This window comes from Nanorana parkeri, unplaced genomic scaffold (assembly GCF_000935625.1).
Source record: "Nanorana parkeri isolate BGI_ZX_2015 unplaced genomic scaffold, ASM93562v1 scaffold468, whole genome shotgun sequence".
Lineage (NCBI taxonomy): Eukaryota > Metazoa > Chordata > Amphibia > Anura > Dicroglossidae > Nanorana > Nanorana parkeri.
Genome location: NW_017306736.1, coordinates 804 through 23726, shown reverse-complemented (window position 1 = coordinate 23726; position 22923 = coordinate 804). Strand labels below are relative to the sequence as shown.

Sequence of the window (22923 nt, the reverse complement as noted above, 5' to 3'; positions counted from 1 at the left end):
AAGCACGCATGAGAATCATAGTAACGTTATTGGGCATTGATCACTGAGCAATGCTGGATAAAGTTCGCTCCAGTGCTAATGGGAGATTGTGTTTGTGGGTCTGGAACACCTGTAGAGACAGATCAGCGTCCCCTGGTTAGCAGCTAACCACGGACGCTGATGTGTCATTACACTGAGAACCCGGCGGAGCCGCTGTGATACAGGTCTGGAACACATGTACTAGCAGAGGGTAAGGACTGTTCGCCAAAAGTTAAGTATAGCCGGGGGGTGGGATTTGGGAGAGACCGGGCCAGATTTCATCGATTTTAATGCACATAAGTTGCTACCGCAATATAGCACACAATAGTAGAATGGCGGCAGCACTCAACGCGCACACACTATGTCCTACACGTGTGTTTATTTGCATGCAGATGGCGGGGGCAGTAGGGTTGGTTTTATTTTTACATATGTGGCATTGCGTGGCATTGCGTGGCATTACCACGGTGATAGGTGGCCTCAAAGTCACCCAGGGTTCTCAGCCAGAGGGGCCGAGTGGCTCCAGGAAGACATTACTGGTACCAGGAAAGAACTGCATTTTCAGTCCTTTCCAGGTTTTCTGGATCCTAGTTGGGATCCTGGAGCCAGGAGATTTCTTAAAGCTCTGGGTGGGAGGAAATCTCCCGGCTCCAGGATCCCAACTAGGATCCAGAAAACCTGGAAAGGACTGAAAAGGCAGTTCTTTCCTGGTACCTGTAATGTCTTCCTGGAGCCACTCAGCCCCTCTGGCTGAGAACCCTGGGTGACTTTGAGGCCACCTATCACCGTGGTAATGCCACAATATTTATTTTTTACTTAAAAAAAAAATTATTTTACACTTAAAAACCCCTATGTGATAGTTGATGAGGGGTTACCTTTATGGAACCTGCCCTCCAGCACGGAACAGATGTTCTGTGCAGTTCCTCTATGGTACAGGCTCTATGGTGAGCTCATGTGCCATGGTCACGGGTTTGGTCGAGAGTGGCATGCCCCAGGTTTCTGTCCTAGGCCCAATACTGTTTAACCTGTTTATTAATAATATTGGGGAAAATTGGGAGGGCAGTAGACACGGGCGTAGACATTATAACATTACAGGAAGACCTGAATAAAATAGGGGAGTGGGCAACTATAGGACAGTTGAGGTTTAATGTTAAAAAATGTAATGCATTTTGAGTTAAAAATAGGCAAGCGGAATACACATTAAATGGGTACGCCACTAGGGAAGTCAGACATGGAAAGAAATGTGGGGGTCATAGTAGAACGCAGATTGAATAACAGCACACAATGCCAGGCTGTGGCAAACAAAGCAAGTAGGGTACTGTCTTGTATGAAAAAGGGAATGTACTCTGGAGACAGAGCAACAATTTTGCCACTTTACAGATCACTGTTTCGGCCTCATCTTGAGTTCAATTTTGGTGTCCAATCCACAGAAAGGATCTCCAGGAGCTAGTGAGAGTCCAGAGAAGGGCAATGAAACTAATTTAGGGGCTGATGGATCAAAGCGATGAGACAAGGTTGCTAAATTTAAATCGGTTCATGCTGGGAGTGAGGAGATTAATAGGGGACATGATTTTGTTGTACAAAATGTTTAGTGGAGATGGCAACATCAGCAGTAAACTCTTTACTGTAAAATCCCTTTTAAAGAGTAGAGGCCACCACCTAAAATTGGTGGAGAAAAGATTTAACCACCAAGGATGTAGGGGCTACTTTTCAGTCTGAGTGGTTACACTTTGGAAGACCACACAGGGACACATGCACAAACACACACAAGGACACACAAAGGTTGAACTTGATGGGCTTGTGTCTTTATTCAACCTCAAAAATACAATGTCTTTCATGGTGCCTTTCCAAATGTGCAAGTTGCCCATTCCATACCATCAGAGATATAGGCTTTTGAACTGAGCGCTGTTAACAAGCCGGAAGGTCTCTCCCCTCTTTAGTCTGGAGGACGCAACGCCCATTGTTGCCAAAAAGAATGTCAACTTTCAAGTAATCTGACCATAGAACAGTTTTCCACAGATCATTTTTTTTTAATGAACTTTGGCCCAGAGAGCATTTCTGGATTCATGGCTTCATTGCACGATAGAGCTTTAACTTGCATTTTTGGATGGCATGGCAAACTGTGTTCGCAGACAGTTATTTTGGTAGTATTCTTGAGCCCATGAAGTGATGTGCATCACAGAATCATGCTTGTTTTTAACCCTTTCGCTGCCAAGGACGTACGGCATACGGAGCTACAAAAGTGCTTCCAGCTGGCCAGCTCAGTATGCCGTTATTTTTATCGGTTTAATATTAATTTGAGAAACATTTGCGCAATTATCGCAGGGCCTACAAATTTAGTATCACCATCTTTTTATTCTACCGGGCCTGCGCTTTCAGAAAATATATGGGTTTGGGGGGTCTTTTACAAACGCTAGCAACGCAGCAGTTGAAAATCAAATCAATATAGGAAAAAAAATTGCAGAAAATTCAAAAATGGCTTGGCCAGCTGATTTGAAAAATGTTCCGGAGGGCTTGGCAGCGAAAGGGTTAATGCACTGACATCTGAGGGTCTGAAGATAACGGGCATCCAATTTTGCATTTCAGCCTTGTCCCTTGCGCACAGAGATTTCTCCAGATTCTCTGAATCTTTCGTATAATATGTATTGTAGATGATACATTTAACCCCTTCATGACCGATGCCTTTATTTCATTTTTTTGCACCCATGTTATATTCCAAATTTTAGGCTTGAAAATTACTTAAAATCCCCAAACATTATATATTTTCTGAAAGCCAAGACCTTATAGAAAAAAATGGTGGCAAGTCCAAATTTTTATGTTGCACGATATTAGTGCACTCCTTATCAAACCCCAAAATCTAGTGAAAATGTTACTTTAATGCCCCAAAACACCAATTTTTTCATACAATATAAAAGATGAGGTTACAAAGAGTAAATAGATACCCAACATGCCCAGGATAACAATTGTGTGCATCCGTGAATTGGCGACAAAATTCAGTACCCCAAAAAGTCCATAGACAACGCTTTAAAAGCCCCCACAGGTCATCAGTTTCGAGATACCCAAAAATACTTGCCCTAGAATTAATCGCTCTAACTCCAGCATGCGTGGCGGAGCCAACATGTGTGGCGTGTTCTTCGTTTTCATACGTGGGCGCACACGACGCGTGTTTACGTGAAGACGCTCATGGAGGGACTTTAATTTTTTTTAGATTTTATTTAATTTTAAAAACTATTTTTTTTAACTTTAATTGCTATCACATAGGGGGGCTTTCAAGCCCCCCATGTGATAGCATATGGTGGTGACAGGTACTCTTTAAAAGGTGATGCTGGGGGTCCAAAAGACCCCCAGTGTCACCTTTACACTGGAAATAAGCTATTGAAGTGCAGATCGCACTTCAATAGCTTATAAGCTGGGCTTCAGGAGCACAGCTATGACGGCTATGGGACCGAAAGTGATGCAATCTGCATCGCTCCAGGTCCCATAGAACGGGGAGGGAAACAACGAACGGAGGTTCGTCCATCTCCCCCCCAGCTTCCCGCCGACACAAAACAAGCCGCTCGCAGGCCCATAGTAAGGGCAATGGAGCCCGGGAAACACGGCGGAAGGAGCCCCTTCACCGGCCCGTAGATCTATCTGGTGACAGCTGAATCGCTTCTACTGTAAAGCCGACAGTCTGGTTTAAGACATACAGAGTCCCGGCAGCTTTCTGTTTAAACAGCCCCGATGCCAGCGACGAACACTGTACGTCATTGGCCGTGAAGGGGTTAAAGTCTTTGCAATTTTAAAGGAGAACTATGAGGGGAGTGCTTTTCACTCATCTCATAGTTCTAACCGACCTGTGACAATGAGACTGTCACAGGTCGGCTCAGTAGATCGGGAGGTGAGCTCACCTCTCGATCCGGTCCCCGCTCCGCCAGCGCTGGCAGAACGGACGGGAGGGGGCGGGTACAGCTGGCTCTGCCTCTAGATAGGCAGAGCAAGCTGTCATGCAACTGGACGGATCCCGGCACAATTGTCGGGATGCGCTTCAGCTGCGGCGTCTCAGTATACCGCGAGCTACAGCTCACGGTATGCTGAGCCTAGGGTGACGGGAGTGTCCTCCCGTTACCCTGAGAACTATGGGGAAAATCCTTAACCCCATAGTTCTCCAAGTTGAGGAACATTATTCTGAAATTGTTTGACAATTTTTACATGCAGCTTTTCACAGATTGGTGAACCTCTGCCCATCTTTACTTCTGAGACACTCTGACCCTCTAAGATGCTCTTTTTATACCCATCATGTTACTGACCTGTTGCCAATTCACATTATTAGTTGCAAAATGTTCTCCCTGCTCTTCCTAGTTAGTACCACTTTGTCAGCTTTGTCCCAGCTATTTGAGATGTGTTGCGGTCAATTTCAAAATTACTTTTTTTATCTCAGTTTAAACATTTGATATATTTTATATTGTGAATAAAACATACGTTTATGAGATTCGCAAATCATTGCACTGTTTTTATGTAGATTTTACAGTATCCCAACATTTTGGGAATTGGGGTTGTATTATATTAGAGTCATCAATCTTTTTCTGCAGCCCCTGTTCAAAATGAACAGTAATCCTCAGTACAGAGGATTACTGTTCATTCATAACTTGTGCACATAGTACGTTTACTATAACCACAATCATGAATTAACAGGAGGAGATGTAGATCACATCCCATATAGTAAACATACTATGTCCTCAATTAGGTCACATCTTTCTGCCTTGAGGAAGGGACCCTGCGCGGTCCTGAAACATCGGTTTATGTGGATGTCTGTGACGCTTTCTGTCCAATAAAAAGGGACATATTTATCTTTACTACTGAGTGCTGGTGATTTCCTGACTTTCCTCAATTATTTACAAACACTCAGTAATCACTGAGTGTTTGTACCGCTCTCCTTCCAGACACGCTGTCACAGGAGGCTGAGCAAGCGGTGCTGGCCAGCCTCCTGTGACAGTGCTGGCTGTCTCCACCCACGCACCACTCTCCTCTGATCTGTCACAGGAGGCTGAGCGGTGAGGAGAGACGCCGGTCGCTCACAGAGCTCTCCTTTCGCAGCGCTCGGCCGCCTGTGATAGTTTCCCTCCTCCCAGCTGGGACACAAAGCAGCGCCCAGCGGGGAGGAGAGAAAGCAGAGTTGTACCGCTATAATCGGCCAGAAAATGGCCCTTACTGCATTTTGCCAAAAGTGCCATTTTCGGACAATATGTTTCAGCGGCAGATATATATCGGTGCATCCCTATATTATATACTCCATATTGGTAATCGTGTTCTCATATGAATAGACATAAGTATTTGTTTGGTTTCAGCTATACTTGATAAATAAAAAAATAATAAAAAAAAAGAAAAGCAAATATGAAATACAATCAGGGGTGTGGAAATTTTGGAAAAAACTACTTGTCCAAGGACTAAAGCGGGGGCCGAATCTACTTGTCCCTCATGACAATCTACTTGTCCTGATACGAAAAAAAATTATGTTAACCAAACCGTATTTAGCAGTGCTAAGAAGCGCTTCTCATTGGTCAATGCCGTCAGGTGACAGCGTTGACCGAGTGCTTGCAATTTGCGAGCGAAATTCAGAATACATGGAACAGGTACACCCGTACTGGTGAACGGGAAGGATCGGTCGCCGAAAGGTAAGTATAGTGGGAGGGAGATTTGTGCGGGTAATTCCATTTTCCCAAATTACTTGGGAAAGTGAATATACCCTTGCGATCGTGTGGGGTTGCATCCGCATGTATGGGGTTACATCTGCGTGGCAATCACTGGAAAAAAAAAAATAAGGTACATGTACCTATTTTCACGACATGCACCGCGCATTGTTTTCAACCGTGTGGGATCGGCCGGGCGGTATTGCAGCAGGAAAACACGCAATCTGCCTTGCACGACTGGGGTGCCATTAGAAAATAATGGCACTGACAGTACGATCGGCGGTGGTGTGCTATTCCGTGACCACCCAGCCATCCGCTCGGTTTCGTGCATGATGACCGGTCAGTCATAGATCGCACACCACCGCCTATCGCGCTGGCAGTGCCATTATTTTCTAATGACACCCCAGTTGTGCCAGGCAGATTGCGGTATTTTCCGAGCGGTAGCACACGATCGCAGTTGAAAACACTTCGCATGCAGATGGGGCAGCGGGGCTGGTTTTCATTTTTTATTAAAGGAGAACTATGAGGGGAGTGCTTTTCACTCACCTCATAGTTCTAGCCGACCTGCGACAATGAGACTGCTCAACTCGGGAGGTGAGCGAACACATACCGGCGTTCGCTCACCTCTCGATCCTGTCACGGGAGGGGCTGGATTCCCCCCACTCCTATCCGCCAGCGCTGTCTGGCGGAACGGACGGGGGAGGGGGCGGGTACAGCTGGCTCTGCCTCTAGATAGGCAGAGCCAGATGTCAAGTCACGCAGCTGGGCGGATGCAGACATAATTGTCGGGATCCGCTTCAGCTGCGGCGTCTCAATATAACACGAGCAGCAGGTCGCGGTATGCTGTGGCGTCTCAGTATACCGTGAATATACTGAGCTTAGGGTGACGGGAGGCCGCTAGTTTGTGTCCTCCCGTTACCCTGAGAACTATGGGGAAAAGCCTTAACCCCATAGTTCTGCTTTAACTTTGTAAAATGTTTTCATTTGTTTTGTTTTATTGTTTTTACTTTATCGCCTTTTTTTTACATTTTTAGTTACATTTTTAACTATTACTTTTTTTTTTAACTTAACTGCAGTGCTATCTGCACTCCACGCCCTCCGCTCGCAGCGCTGCTCTCGGTGCTAGTTTAAAAAAAGTAAAGCCAGCCCTGCTACTTGTCCGTAGCAGGGCTAAAACAGTGAGAAAACCACTTGCCCGGCGGCCGGAACTACATGTCCCGGGCGTCGGTCGATACGAATTCCACACCCCTGACAATGTGGCAGTCAGATTAAAAAAAACACGTTTTATTGGTTCTTATAAATTGCTGTACTCTACATGTTAAAAGGGCATACAATAGTGCTAAATAGAATAGAATCAATAGAAAAGATAAAAGCCCAAGCTAACAATGTAGAAACTATTATATTTACACTCTTACAGGAACAAAATTGTAAACAGATTGGCTTTAAGTGGCAGGGCATGCGTAAGGGCTTGTTCACACCAAGCGCAGAGCAGATCCAGACCAGAGCAGGTGCAGACCGGATCAAAACTGCGTCTAATGTATTCCTATGGTATTTTGACCTCCAGTTCATATCGATGATCCAGACCAGATCCAGAGCAGGTGAAAAAACTGCGGCAAGCCCTATTTTACCTGCTCTGGAACGCATTAAAAACGCAACGCAATGCAACCCAATGGGAAAAAATAACCATAAAGAAAAAAAAACCTCTGTGGTCATCTGTCATGACCTAATCTTCCTTTGTCACTTCCTGTCTTTGGAAAAGGTGACCTTGTGAGCTGGAGAGCAAAGGAAATAGTTAGTCTCCTCCCATCTGAAACAGGAAACACATCATACACACCAAATAAAAAGACGCTTAGAACTAGCATGCCTTAGTTAAATAATAGAACCGAAGGATACACATAAGCATACCTAAAATATATTCCCATGGGGGGGAACCATACTGTCCTGGAAGATTCCTGGAAACCGAGTTACCATGTACCTAACTCAGTTTTTCCCAAGTAATCTTCCAGGACAGCATATGAGAGAGTAGGCAAGAACCCATACTCACATGGTTTTAGGGTGGGCAAACTGCTTGCATGACTCTTCTACCAAAATCACGGTCTTCCTTGGCAAACACGTCTATACGGTAGTGCCCGACAAAAGGTTTGGAAACTAGTCCAAATAGCTGCCCTGCAGATTTGATCTGGGGTAGCCCCTGCTCGTTCAGCCATGGATGAAACACAAGCCCTGGTAGAGTGTGCAGTCACATTCTGTGGCAGAATCAAACCCTGATGTTTATAGGCCTCTGATATAGCCAGTTTTATCCATCTTGTGATAGTGCTTTTGGATGCTCTTAGGCCCCAGGAAAAAGGACTAACAGATTGTCAGATTTCCACCAGCGACTGGTCGTATCCAAATACTCTAGGACAGGGCTCAAAATTTCCACTCGCCTGCTCGCATTTGGCGAGTAAAAATAAGGTGTGAAAATTTGGGTCTCCAAGTACCGGTCCGTGGCCCAACTCCGGCCCGCGAGCCGGTACTATGTTGCCCACAGCCAGCTGACATGTCAGGTACACGGTCGCAGACCGCGTATCTGACTTGCGGGAGAAGCTCCACGGTCTGCATATGTGTCGGATGCAGACCGCAGAGCAGCTCCTGTCAGCTCTTGCTTCCTGAGAACTGTCAGAGCTCCGGTCGAAAGAAAACGTATGGTCGGAAGACGAAAGTCGTACGACCGTACAGTAGAAGCGGTCGCACGCTGCTAATACACCTGCCGATTATCATACCGCGATCACCAGCGATTATCGTACTATCGGCAGGTGTATGGGCACCTTTAGTGTATGTGTATATTAGGCCACATTCACACCTACAGTATATTTCAGGTGTGATTAGAGATTCCTGTGTCAGGAACTTGTGTTTTCCTGCAGCAGGAATCCCTAATCTGCCGTTTACAAGCGGCAACCATAAGATAAGAATTATCATAAGATTATTTAAGAGGGTGTGTTTAGGGGCAGAGTTAAGGCCAGGGCAGGGTTAAGGCCGTGACACACTGCACGCGAAGCAGCGCGGAGTGGTGGCACACTGCCTTTGCAAGCAGTGTGTCATGTAATTTTCTCCTGGGCACCTCAGCAAGTGAGAGCTCACGGAGCTGAGCGTGCCGAGATGAACAATTTCAGCCAGCCAATCATCTGACTGCACTCAGCTCACACACTGCATGCAAAGCTCCGTGCCGGATAGCTTTGCTTCGCTCTGTACGGCTTCGCGTGCAGTGTGTCACGGCCCAAAGGGTTAGGTGGGGCAACTGGTGGCTAGTGACTCTTAAGGCCTGGCTATTAGCTCAGGACTTGAAATTTTGAGCCCTGCTCTAGGATACATCTCCTGACGTCAATAACGCGCAGCATCTTTTCTTCAGTATCTGGGTTAGGGTAGAAAGAAGGGACAACAACTTCCTGTGTGCGGTGAAAAATGGAAGCCACTTTGGCAAGAACCCTGGATCAGGTTTAAGGACGATCCAGTCATGTATCGTGCAGTAAGGCTTCGCTATAGAAAACGCATGGATTTCACTCACTATTCTGGCTGACACAACGGCCATCAGCAGGGTCACCTTGATAGTAAGAAGGTGAAGTGAACAAGAGTCAATAGGCTCGAAGGGGGACTTAAGAAAACTGCGGAGGACCACTGACAGGTCCCATGTAGGGAAGCTCCTCACAGCTAGAGGCCTACTTCTGGTAGTGGCCATCAGAAATCTCTGAATCAGAGGATCTTTCGCCTTCTTCGTCTCCAAGTAGACAGATCGCGCGGAAACGTGTACTGCATGATAACTTCATGTCCGCTCCCTTCTGTAGGAATTCCAGGACTGCTATGGTGGCTGGCTTCCCTACCATGTCATTAAGCAACACCCAGGAAGAATAAGTCTTCCAGATCTTGTTGTAGATTGCGGAGGTGGTAGCTTTTCTACTGGTGAGTAGAGTGGACACAACCCTCTCCGAGAGACCCTTGGTTAGCAAGATCTCCCTTTCAGAAACCAGGTGACCAAGCGGAGGGTTTCCAGATGTGGGTGGCGCACTGGGCCCTGGATCAACAAGTCTGCAATAAAATCGTCAGAATCCATGGTGGCTTGATGCTGAGGTTCAAGAGCCGCAAACAAAGGCCTCTTCGGCCACCAGGGCGTGATGAGAATCATGGTCACTTGTTCTTGTGCCACTTTCAGCAGGACTTTGGGCAGCAGCCTGATGGGGGGGGAAAGCATATGCCAGAGGAAACGACCAAGTGTGGGCGAAGGCATCCACCCCGAGAGCCCCGTCCCCCAGACACAGGGAGAATAAAGATTCCACCCTCCTGTTTTCCCTTGTGGCAAATAGGTCCACCGTAGGCGTCCCCCATCTTCCTGAAAGTAATCGGAATATGTGCTCGTTCAGTGACCACTCGGAAGGAAGGTGCCGTTTTCGGCTGAGGAAGTCGGCTAGAGAGTTCAAGGTTTCCTTTAAGTGAACTGCCGAGAGGGACAAGGAGGTTGCCTTCTGCCCACAGAAGAATAGCTTCCGCAAGGAGAGGGCACGATCTTGTGCCTCCCTGCCCGTTTATAAAAAGGCAACTGCTGTAGAATTGTCTGACAGAACTAAGACATGAGAACCTCAGAATATTTCCCCAAAGTGTAGCAGGGCCAGCCGGATTGCGTTGAGTTCCCTCATATTTGAGGATTTCTGACTCCAAACGCGGTCCCAGATCCCCTGAGCCATGTGCTCCCCAGCCCCATGCACTGGCGTCCGTGGTGATCCTCAGTTGCTCTGAGACACACCAAAGCCTCCCGATCGCTAGATTCTGTGTCTGCATCCACCAGTGGAGGGATGATTCACGTGGTCCGGGATCTGAATGCACATGTCCAGTGTCTCCCGTACCCCGCCCCAATGCTGTAAAAGAAAGGCCTGCAACGGTCTTGAATGAAGCTGAGCCCAGGCGACCACAGGGATTGCCGAGATCATTAGCCCCAGGAGTCACATTATGGCACGGAAAGACGTTTCTTGGGAAAGAAACAAGGGATAGCGCTAGACCCGTTACCTTTTGCCGTTTTTCTTCAGGAAGGAAGCAGCGGGATACTGAGGAGTCTAGCTGATACCCCAAAAAGGTAATCAAGCGGGCCGGCTGAAGCTGGGATTTTTCCTTGTTGATCAGCCAGCCTAACTTCATCAGGAGGTTGAGAGCCGCGTTTAAGCTCATTTGCAGGGTCTCTCTCGAGTGGCTGAAGAAAAGTAGGTCGACCAAATACGGGACATCTATCCCGTTGCCTTAATGCTGCCAGGGCTTCCGCCAGTACCTTGGTAAAGATCCTTGGCGCAGACCAGAGACCAAAGGAAAGAGCTTTGTATTGGTAGTGCACAATTCCCTGAGGACCCCTGATAGCAAACCTCAGGAACCTTTGGGACGGAGCCCTGATAGGTATGTGCAGGTAGGCATCTTTTAACTCCATCGTGGCTAGGTATACATTGGGGGACAGCAAGTGTCTCAACGTGTAGATTGATTCCATACAGAATCTTTTGTAGCGAACCACCTTGTTCAGTGGTTTCAAGTTTAGAATCAGTCTGGGTTTTCCTGAAGGCTTTTTTCTCAAGAAAATATAATAACCCAGGCCCAGTTCGGATTCTGGCACAGGGCATATCACCCCCTGGTCTAGAAGATCCTGTAATGCAAGGATCATCACCTGGGCTTTTGCTGCATTCTTGAAAGCTGTGTGAAGAATCTTGCAGGGGCTGGTTTCAACAGCTCTATTCTGTATCCCCACTGAATCAAGTCCAGAATAAAGCTTTTGTCCGTGACCTCTAGCCACTGAGGGAGGAACCCCGAGTCTTCCCCTTCACCGAGGCTGAGAAGTCATTGGGGTTTGGCCTCGGGGGAAAAAGCAACCTGCTCTTTCCCTTCCCCTTTTTGAATGCCCACTTCTTACCCTGGTCACGCTTTTTTCCCCCCCTCTTACCCAAGTGAGCCAGTTGACCCCAAAAAAAAAAACTTTCTGGGTTGTTTGAGAGGGGGAACCCCTTCTTCTTGTCTGAGGACCTGTCCAAGACAGCCTCCAGTTCCTGACCGAATAGTGTTATGGAAATTCGCTTGGTTCAACGCACAAATCCATGCCGCACTAAAATGCACCAAAAGTAGGCCTAACACAAAGAATTTCCCCCGTGCTTAAAAGCACAGTTGTATTACGCTCTTTTGTACAAGGACTGGAAGAACCTCTGTATAGTCATGTAGATTCACGACACAGGTGTTGCTTGCTTGCTCGTTCCATGCTAAGAGCCCCAGCACAGGCCTTTGTTTTATATCTGTCAGACAGGAAGTGATGTCAGACAGGAAACCACCATCACTTCAACATAGCCAGCTAACAAAAACACATGTAGTACAATAATCTATTACCACCGGAGTGAACTTTATCCAGAACGTTACTATGATTCTCATGTGTGCTTATTTACAGGGACAACGTCATATTATCTCCAGCAGTTGATCAGGCACACTAGAGACAACAAACGCACCTTCTTTTCCATAAAGGCAGATATGTATCTTAAATAATACCATGTCCTCAAAGCAAGTTGTATACACGCCAAACCAATAAATCCATGCACCGCGCAGGGGCCCTAGCCTGGCGTCCACACACTGGCTAAGAAAACACTGCTCTGCCATGCATAAGATATCTACTCCAATGGTTTAACACCAGTGCCTATTTAAACCGAGACACTGAGAGACATAATGACAAAATATTACAATACACTAAAAACACATCCTAGTAAAATTTCCACAACAATAGCAATTCACCTTTGAAGGGTAAACCACAGTTTGTTCTTGGAAGAGAAGTCCCCCGACCAAGTCTTCAACCACAGGGCCCTTAGGGAAGAGTTGATTAGGGCCGAGGTACGAGCCGAAAACTTGATGGCCTCCACTGAAGCGTCTGCTATGTAGGCAACCGCCTTGGAGAGGACCTGTAAGGATTCGGTGAGAAGCTCTGCACCGGACTCCTAAGTTAGGTACCTGGTAACTTATTTTCCAGGAATCGTCCAGGGCAGCCTCTGAGAGATGGGATCCTCCCACCTGAAACAGGAAACACATCATCCACAAATTAGAATAAAAAGGGCGGTCCCTCCTAACCACTTGCATGCCCCTCTTTGGCGATACACAGATCTGGCAGAAAAACTTGGCCCGGAAAGAAAAACAATTTGTCAATGCAGGAAGCACTCTTAGGGTGTTTTGGCTTCTGCTGGCAGGGGCTTATCCTCTGAGGCCTATACTTATGCCAAAAAAGGGAAGGGCTCAGAGTCTGCCACCCGAGACCAAGCTGCACCCCCTGGAGAGAGACCCATTGGGAGGTGCATCAAGTAAGCCAACTACCCCTTGCCCCACCGAAGTAGGCCCCCAGAGCAAGAAGGGTACAGGTAGGGGGGACTTGTCAATTGTAGACCCGCCTACCTTGGAGCTGGCGCTTTGAACCCCCAGAATGGGAGAAGCAGCCTGTGATAAAAGAGTCCAACGGTGTGCATCACCCTTCCCGTTTGGACTCACGCTCCTGCCCCACTCCTGGCGCCCCTGCTTGCCGATGTGGATTGACGACAAAGCACATTATTCGTGTCCTGCTGTGATCCAGCGTTACTGCCGCCAGAGAGCCCATCAGGTCATCCGTCAATTCCTGTAGCAGGACACTCCGGTGGACTCCATCTGGAGACACTACGCCAGCGAGGATGGTTGCCATCTCCTTCCATTATCGAGGGGAACCTCTGGGCAAACATTTTTTGTAAGGACTCGGGGGGAATCAGTCCTAGGAAAGTCCTGTGCATGAGACCCTACAGGTCCACTGTCCTGCGAGTGAGAGCAGCATGCCTCAGGAGGCCCCTGCTATCTAGCATAATAGGCCTGGAGTAAAATAACAAACGTTGCGATGCTCCTGTTCGGCCGGAGGAAACACAAAATCCTGAGGTGGTTAGGAGGGACCGCCCTTTTTATTCTAATTGTGGATGATGCGTTTCCTGTTTCAGGTGTGAGGATCCCATCTCTCAGAGGCTGCCCTGGACGATGACTGGGGAAAAAGGGAGTGAAGTTGAGCTAGCCAAACATCCAGCGTCCTGGCTATTCAAGTGGTTGCCAATGCTGGCTTAAATCCTGCTGCTGCCGCCTCTCAGGCTTTTCCAAGCAGGGAGTCCGCTTTTTTGTCCATGGGTTCCTTCAGGGCTCCCATGTCTTCAAAAGACAGGTCTGATTTTTTGGAGATTTTGGAAAGGGAGGCATCCAGCTTGGGGCATTTCTCCCAGATCCCGCAGTCTTCCTCGCTAAAAGGAAATCTCCGTTTGAGGCGAGGGGGAAAAAAATGGAGCTTCCTCTCTGGGTCAGCTCATTCTGCAAAAATGACGTCCTTCAGGGACTGGTGGACCGGGAAAGTTCTCCCCTTTTTAGACCAAAGGCCTTTATAGAGCCTATCATGCACCAAAAGTTCAGCTTGTTCCTCCTTAAACCCCAGTCTCCCAAACAGCCTTGAGTAACTCATCGGTTTCTGATGCTGGAAAAAGATATGTGGAAGCTCTAAGCTCCCCTTCTGCAGACTCTGCCTCCCCTCCCTCAGAATCAGGGGATTAATCTGCAGAGTTGACCGTGCCCAGACTGGTGCAACTCTCCGAGTAAAGTCTGGGTGGGGGGGGAGCAGGGGCGAATATGCCGTCAAAAAGCCCCTTGAACGTCCCGAAGATTCCTCTGCCACAAGCTCCCCAAACAGGGCTGACAAAGGGGTTTCTTATGAGCAGAAGGTAATTTGACGCTACAAGAGGCACATTTCTTGTATCTCGGGTGAGAGCCAGTTGGTGTAGCTAATGGCTTCTCTTCTGGGCTTTTGGCCTGCAACAATAAGATGGGTACAGAGCACCTGCCTACCTTAGAGCTGGCTGCAGCGGTTGTTGCTGAGTCCGCTAGCATGGTCACTGACCAGACTGAAGCTCCACTCTCTCTGCCCCCGCTCCCCCCTTGCCGATGTGCTGCAAGGTCCACCGCCAGCTAGCCGCCTTCTGCCTCTCTCGATCTGGGTTATAGGGTGGCCGAACGGAGTACTTCCGGTTTCGGCCGGACCAGAAGTGGGTCATCGGCATCTGATGTCACTTCCGGTCTCGCGAACTTACGACCCTGGCCCACTATCCGGACTCTGTCTCCCTCAAGTCATGCTAGTGGGCGCATCTCTTTGCCATCGGTGCAGGACTCTGCCGTGCAGTCGCGCAAGGTCACTCCGCCTCTCAGCTGTAATGTAGCAAAATGAACTAGCTGCTACTTATGTATTGTGAGCCCATTATACAAAAGTCTTAGCTCACCGTTATAACATGGACTCCCACATAATGTTGCAAGTCATCCAAGATTAAGCTCTCCCAGGTAACGTCCTCTTGGAGAATGCCAGAAATCCTCTGGGAGGATGAAAGGTCAATAGATAGCCAGGGCTCAAAATTTCCACTCATTAGTAACTCTTAAAGCAGGGCTAGTAGCTCAGGACTTGAAATTTTGACCCCTGGATAGCCAAAGTCACCAGGCATTGGTATTATGCCGCTTTGCAGTCTTCATAAGGCCCTGAACAGGCCAAAATATTCTTGGATTTCCTCCAAGGGCGACTGACTACTAAGTAGCATCTGGCAACTTCTGTAGCCCCGATGATGGAGCTTGTTATTACTCCGGCATGTGTTCGCTCACCTCCCGATCTACTGAGCAGACCTGTGACAAGTCTCATTGTCACAGGTCGGCTAGAACTATGAGGCGAGTGAAAAGCACTCACCTCATAGTTCTCCTTTAACTTGCCACGAGATTATTGATGTGGTTTGACACCACCGATTACGCAAGAACACTATACGATATGTTCAGTTTATCGATGTGGTGTAACATAGATGCCACCAAATTACATAAGGACACTATCGGATATCCTGGGAGCACGAGCAGCAGCCATCTGCTGTAAATGTTTCACAAAGTTTACTGTTATAACATGGATGCTCGATAAAAAGGGAAGACATGCAAGGATAACCTTGTGAGGCCCAGGGAACTCAGAACAGTGCTTAAGCCGTGTAAGGGGTTGAAGGTTGACAAAATATAGGCTGCAAGGAGTCTATAGAATGCCCAAGCCGTCACCGACCCGAACCTATTAGTAGTTTGCAGGGAAGTAAGGTGTTGTCATAACCCTTTAAACGACTTGTAACGGGCTTGGTGCTCTATTAACCAGCCACCCCCAAGTAGTTAGCCTGCAACTGTGTAATTGCAGCCCCAGACATGTAATCCGTAAGCCCTTGTCCACACCTGAACGTTTTGTAGCGCGTTCTACGCTCGACGAACGCTCTACAAAACGCTCTACAAAACGCTCAAAAATATAAATCCCATTGTATTCAATGGTCTCATTCCCACCTTGGCGTATTTCCGCCCGTCCCTAACGCGCTACAAAACGGCCCACGCCTGAAAAGGTACAGGTACTAATTTGGGCCGTTTTGTTGCACGTTTCCATTGGGATACAGCCAAGTAGCCTCTGGAAACACGCGACTTTTTTACCGCGAATCGCGGTTAAAACGCGCGACAGACGCGCATATGCAATACGCCTGTGAACGAGACCTTAAGGTTGCACTGAACGAAGTACTGCAAAGTTATACAATTGCCTCAAGTAGTAACTCAGGGATATTTCAATACTAACATTACTAACTACATCATAAGCCAGTTATACTAAAGAGTAAGACTGGTCGTTCTGTAGATAGTACAGTTACACGGTCCATAGAGAACGAACTGTTATGAAATGTAGATGCCGAGAGTCATACTACATCATAACCAACAATGCTTCCAACCAATTGGTAATCGGGTATCAGGTATCCTGTACCTCTATGGCTATCTAATCTCATACCTGAGGTTCATAACTACGCGACAACCAATAATACTTTTACCCAAGATGGGATCAGTTTGTAGATGGTGAGTTACACAAACCAATTAAGAAACATACCCATTACCGATCCCTGACTACATCATATCCAATGATGCATCACTAAAAATGGTAAATCATCCCGTCCTGCACATGTACTCACAGAAGCAGTAAATTGGTTATGGTCGGGGAGAGTTTATTAATACCAGAAGAAGCAGGGACACCGGCACTCCAGTATAAGCGTGAAGAAAAAGTATTATTTATTGAAGAGGTGCGACATATCACAAAGATGCGACGACCGTTTCGGGGGTCACACAGGATCCCCTTCCTCAAGCAATGACATGGGGCAAAAGTACAAACAAAAACCAATATAAATAGCAACCACCCACAATGCAAGAGCCAAATCAGCAAGAATCCTATGATCCAGTGATGTCATATATGACGTCACATTCCCGCCAGGACAGAGTTAAAATAGCTGTAGTAAACATTACAGGAGGTAAACACAGGCAGTCAGGAAACATCCATATGCATAACAGCGGTTACCCAGCAACGGCAAACGCTTTCTGGGGATAAGCGTGTAAGCCGGCCGTATCGCCGGTTGCCATAGCACACGGAGCCGGGTGGAGAGTGGCTGGGCGCATAGACCGGAGGACAAGAATGAATAAAAAAATAAATAAAAAGGCAAAGAGGATCGCATGCAGGCGCACATAATAGTATCCACAGCATGCCAGTGATACTGAGTCACAGCGGACAAAATTAAACACATGTAAATGACATGAAAAATGCTAAAGCATATTCTATACAAAATATTTTGTCCATTACATAAGGCATGTGGTGGCGTGCTGCAGTGGCGGCGTGCTCTGCTGGCGTGTCCAGCTTAGCGTGTGTGCGGTCTACGCAGCATGCGTAGCTCGTGTATGGAGCCGCGAACAGGAAATTTACATTTTAGCCGACAAATCGACGATGGAAAACATTGCAGCTCTAGTGAATTGGTCATGTTAGAGGCAGCATAGTAAATACCAATACATTAGGTATGCCCAACACTGAGATTTATAACAACCTCATGAGCGTAAGAGCTACCACTTAAAATAAATCGGTTTGTCTCAGAGACAGTATAGCAATACCAACACATAAGGCATGCAGTACTGAGAGTCTCAACTATCTCCTGAACCAATATCCTTTTACTAAAGCAGTAATCGGTTCATTCAGACACAGTATGGTAATACTAACATAAAGTATACACATACCGAGGGTCCCAACCATCCCCTGAACCAATATTCTATTATATTATCACTAAAGCAAATAAAATGCTCTCACTAACAGCAGTAAATGGGTCATCATAGAGACCGCATAGGAACACCGATACATATAAAGGAATGCCCAACTGCGATTCATTAACCATTTAATGAACCAATGGTGCTTTCACTAAAGCAATAAAGTGTTTATTCCAGCAGCAGTATAGTGATACCAACACATAAGGCATGCATATACCGAGAGTCTCAACTATCTCCTGAACAATATTCTTTTTACCAAAGCAGAAATTGGTTTATTTCAGAGACACTATGGTAATAGTAGACAAAGAGACAAAGGGTCCTGACCATCTCCTGAACCATTTTCTTTTACTAAAAAGGAGCGATTGGTTCAATTTAGAGACCGTAGGCAATTCTAACATAAGACATGCACATACTGAGGGTCCTAACCATCTCCTGAACCAAAATTATTTTACTAAAGCAAATAAATTGGTTCTCAGCGGCAGTATAGTAACATCAATAAACAAGATATGCGCAACCACTGAGATTCAGAACTACCCCATGTACCTGTGATGTTTTCACTAAGGCCTCATTCACACCAAAACTGCATTGAAGATGCGTTTTACAACGTTTTTGATGCGTTCGATGCAGTTTTTTTTTCTCAAAATGCAAATCAGACCATATGTCACTTCCTTCTTCCTGTCACAGCACTTTCCTCCATTTTCTAGCTCAGACATGCTTCCTTTGTTTGAAGGCATGGTGTTAGTGTTGGCTATAGTCACTCACCCAACGTAGGGGGTTATTATATTATAATAAGGTTGTTATAGGGTGCACCCCTTGCTGACGGTCAGAGATATTTGATTATTAGATTAGCATCCATGTCTGCCATGTTTCCACAGATGTTCCATTCCTAATCTCCGCTACCAACTCGCAGGAACTCCCCAGAAGATGACATTACTAAATCTGTGGGTTTTTATTTTTTAGTTGCGTTGCGCTCCGTTGCATGTGCATGCGTTTTTGATGCAGCTAAAATAGTGCAACAGGGGTGTGGAATTCCTATCGCCCGACACCCAGGACATGCAGTTTCGGGCGCTGGGCGAGTAGTTTTTTCTGTACACTTAGCCCGCTCCGGACAAGCAGAGCTAAGTGTACAGTGTGGAGCCGCCGCTCGTTTTCAAGTGATGACTTGTATGAAACGAGAAGCGGCGATTCTGTCCACCCACCGTGGTTTTCGAGGTCCCCCGCTTCTCTGGCGGTCCCGAGACCACGGAACATAGAGCCTGCAGAGCGGACGAAAAACTTTGGTTTTGTGTTATTGATAAAGTGGCGCTGTGATCACAGCACCACCTGTCTCAGCTGTCAGAAACTACACAGAACATCTGTTCCGTGTTGGAGGGCAGGTTCCATAAAGAGAACATGTCACCTCCAAACTATCACATAGAGGATTTTAAATCCTCACCCCATAGTGTCTAGCACAGTCCTGCCCTATGCATTTTTAATTTCGCTCGCAAATTGCAAGCACTCATTGGTCAGCGTGACCACGCTGACCAATGGAAAGCGCTATTTAGCACAGACCAATACAGTCTTGATAAGGGATGCACAGATACAGAGTATTTGGGCAAGTACTTGCACTCGCCCAAATGCTCGATACCTTCTCCAATACCGGAACTTTTGGTCAGGTGAAGATTTCCTCTGACCTGCAGTCCTGTAGGGGAACATGGAGCCAGCTTCCCGAGCAATCAGGAAGCAGGGCAGCAACAAATAACCCGTCTCCCAGTTTCCTGATTGGCCAGGAAGCCAGCTCCTTGCCGATTGGCTGGGAAGCCAGCTTCCCAGCTAATCAGCATCGAGCTGGCTTCCTGGCCAATCAGGTCATTACTCGCCGCCCGGTTTCCTGATTGGCCAGTAAGCTGGCTCGATGCTGATTGGCCGGGAAACAGACTTCCCAGCCATTCACCATCAAGCCGGCCAAACATGGGAGTCGGCTTCCATGGCAGTCAGGAAGCCGTGTAACATCTCATTACCCGCTGCCCGACTTCCTGATTGCCCGGGAAGCCTGCTCCATGCAGCTGGAAGCACCGATACTCGGTGAGTACCGAAAGCAAAATATCGGTACTCTATACCCAAAAACCGGTATTGGTGCATCCCTAGTTTTAATTAAAACTATTTTTTTTTTGTATTGGGACAAGTAGATTGGTATGAAGAACAAGTAGATTTGGCCCCCGCTTTAGCCCTTGGACAAGTAGTTTTTTCAAAAATGTCCACACCCCTGGTGCAAGAAGTACTTTTTCTGTCTGCATCGAAACGGACTAGTCTGGTGTGAACAGAACAACAGAATCCCATTGGAAATCATTGTGCTGCATTTTTGATGCAGCTCAAAAACGCAACGGACTGCATCTGGTGTGAATGGGCCCTTAAAAGCAGTAAATGGGTCATCATAGGAGACAGCATAGTAGCACCAATGCATAAGGTATGCCCGATTGAGGTTCTTTAACCACTTCATGAACAAATAGTGCTTTTACTAAAACAATAAAGTGTTTATTCTAGCGACAGTATAGTGATACCAATACATGAGGTATGCGCAACACTAAGTTCCATAACTACCTCATGAACCAAAGACGCTTTTACTAAAGCAATAAATTGGTTATTTTGAAAACAGTACAATAATACCAATACATAAGGTATGCACACTACTGAAGCTCATGACTATGGTAAACCCAGTCAAGTCTCTCCTTAAAGAGGTAAATGGGATAGTTTGCAGACAGTATAGTCATACAAATGCTACATGTGCTTGTCTACCAATATATGCATCAAGCTGTGCAAGAGATGTAGCCCAGATAAAAGCCTTTTATTGCTGTGTCAGCATATGGCAAGGGACACTGCATGCCCCTTCACTTAGCCAGTAGTACTTATACACATATAGCATCTATCCAGGTGAGATAAAGCTGTAGTAATTCAGCTAAAGAGGCCCTCATCATGGGACTTCGAAGGTGCTGTACACTCTTTCAGATGTACAAGAAACCCAAAGGTTGCAACCAGAGTAATCAATAAAAAGGCCCCACACATGTGAGGCTGACACACCTAATGGATCGGCTCAGCCTGTGAGCAGTTGTAGACTGGAAGAAAAGGATCTGCATTGTATTTTAGGTGCGGGGGGGGAGGGGAGTTATTTTAAATGTGTGTAACTTGAATAGGTGACAGCTGCCACTTGTAAATGCCAATTTAGGGATTCCTGATGCAGTAAAACGCAAGTTTCTGACGCAGGAATCCCCAATCACACCTAAACCTACAGATAAGAAAGGGGCCTTATTGTGAGTGTATATTGGTGTCTGTGGATATAGTTACATTTTATTCATATTATGAAATTTGACAAGCGGCCCCCATGGGAGAAAAAAATTTGTCGAGTGGCCACAGAGACGGAAAAGGCGGGGGGCGAAGACGGAAGAGGCGGTGGGCAGAGACACCGATGGGGAAGGCGTCGCCGTAGCTGTCGGGCAGCGAAGATGACAAGGAGGCCACGACGGGCGCCGAGGACAAGGAGGCCGTGTTCCAAAGAGGTCAGGTCGTGCAAGGTAAGAGTACTGTGCTGGCAGAGCCCAGCTTACATTCTGCACAGCACACCAAATAGTCTCAGGGGGTCTCTGCAGGATCTGTGGGGGGGTGTGCATGATCTGTATGGGGGCTTTGACAGGTCTCAGGGGGGCTTTGCAGGATAAATAGGGGGCTCTGCAGCCTGAAAAGCTCACCACAGATCCAACACAGCCCCCTGAGACTGCCGGGTCTCAAGGGGGCTGTGCAGGATCTGTGAAGGGCTCAGCCAGGTCTCAGGGGGGCTTTGCACGATCTGTGGAGGGTTCTGCAGGGCCTATGGTGGGCTCTGTCGAGTCTCAGGTGGGCTTAGCAGCCTGAGACCCTGCAGAGCCCACCAGCGATCCTTCATAGCCCACCTGAGACCACGCAGAGTTCACCACAGATCCTGTAGAGCCCAACACAGACCCTGCAGAGCCCACAGCCGGGTGGTGTAAATGCAGTGTGTGGGGGGTGTGACCGAGTTTTGTCTTGCCTAGGGCGGCCCCTGGCTGTAGCCCTAAAGTCTGGTTCAATGGAAAGAGCAGTATGTGCTTCTGTGAGTGACTGGAGATATGAAAGGGGTGTGAATGGTCAGTAACAAGGGTTGAAGCCTTGACGTGGCGTTACTGCTCACATGGCTATCCATGTGCCAATTCAACCAATGTGAGTGTTTTATTGATGTGGCTACATAACAATCATGTGCTGTTGTTCTAATCTTGATTAAAAAAAATATGTAAAAGATAGAACACGTTTAATTTTATCTTTGGGAGTGGGAGTGTGCACAAAAATCGATCATTTGTTTAATAAATTTACAACGAAATCACTGGGAAAAGAGATAACCGAATTTCTGTTCTTTTCAGTATATTATGCTCATTGCAGCTCGGCTCCACTGGCCGTGTTCTATAAGTTTTCTAGACCCATTACATTTTTTAATCACGTCAGTTCCCGTGCGACCACGTCATCGTCATTTCCTGTTCTCCTGTGAAGACGCACCTGCAAGTGACACAGTCTAGGAAACTTTTAGGCCATTAGGTGGGTGGTGTGGGAGATCCCGCAGCTGCAAAATGGGATTATTATACAGGATCGCCAACAGTGTGCGCAGTGCTGTACAATATAAGGAAGACATGACAATCACAATACAATCCAAGACAAGATGGTAAGGAAGGCCCTGCCCCTGAGTGCTTACAATCTAAAAGGGAAGGGCCAGTGATACATGAGGAGGGAGCTGTGTGGGGATGAATTGTTTGAGAATGTGATAGTTCAGTGGTCAATTTGAGGTGGGATCGGCTTCCCTGAAGAGATGAGCCTAAAGGCAGTCAGTGTGGGAGATAGACGGACAGGTTGGGGTATAGAGTTCCAGAGTATGGGAGAGACTCTAGTGAAGTCCTGGAGGCGAGCATTGGAAGAGATGACAAGGGAGCTGGAAAGCAGGAGGGTTTTCGAAGAGCGGAGTGGGCGGTTACGGTGACACTTTGAGACCAGGTTGGAGATATAGCCGGGGGCAGAGTTGTGGATGGCTTTGTAAGTCTGTTAATTTATTGAATTTTAT

The 22923-nt window shown here is 47.1% G+C and overlaps 1 protein-coding gene across 1 annotated transcript in view; it reads right to left on the bottom strand.

The window, feature by feature from the left end:
* Window positions 1-9771, bottom strand: part of MRPL45 (mitochondrial ribosomal protein L45) — a 188268-nt gene extending 178497 nt beyond the window's left edge. The window contains exon 1 of the mRNA XM_018560593.1: window positions 9694-9771. Within this exon, the coding sequence (XP_018416095.1) occupies window positions 9694-9771 (78 nt within the window). The remainder of the gene's footprint in view (window positions 1-9693) is intronic.
* Window positions 9772-22923: the final 13152 nt, after the last annotated feature.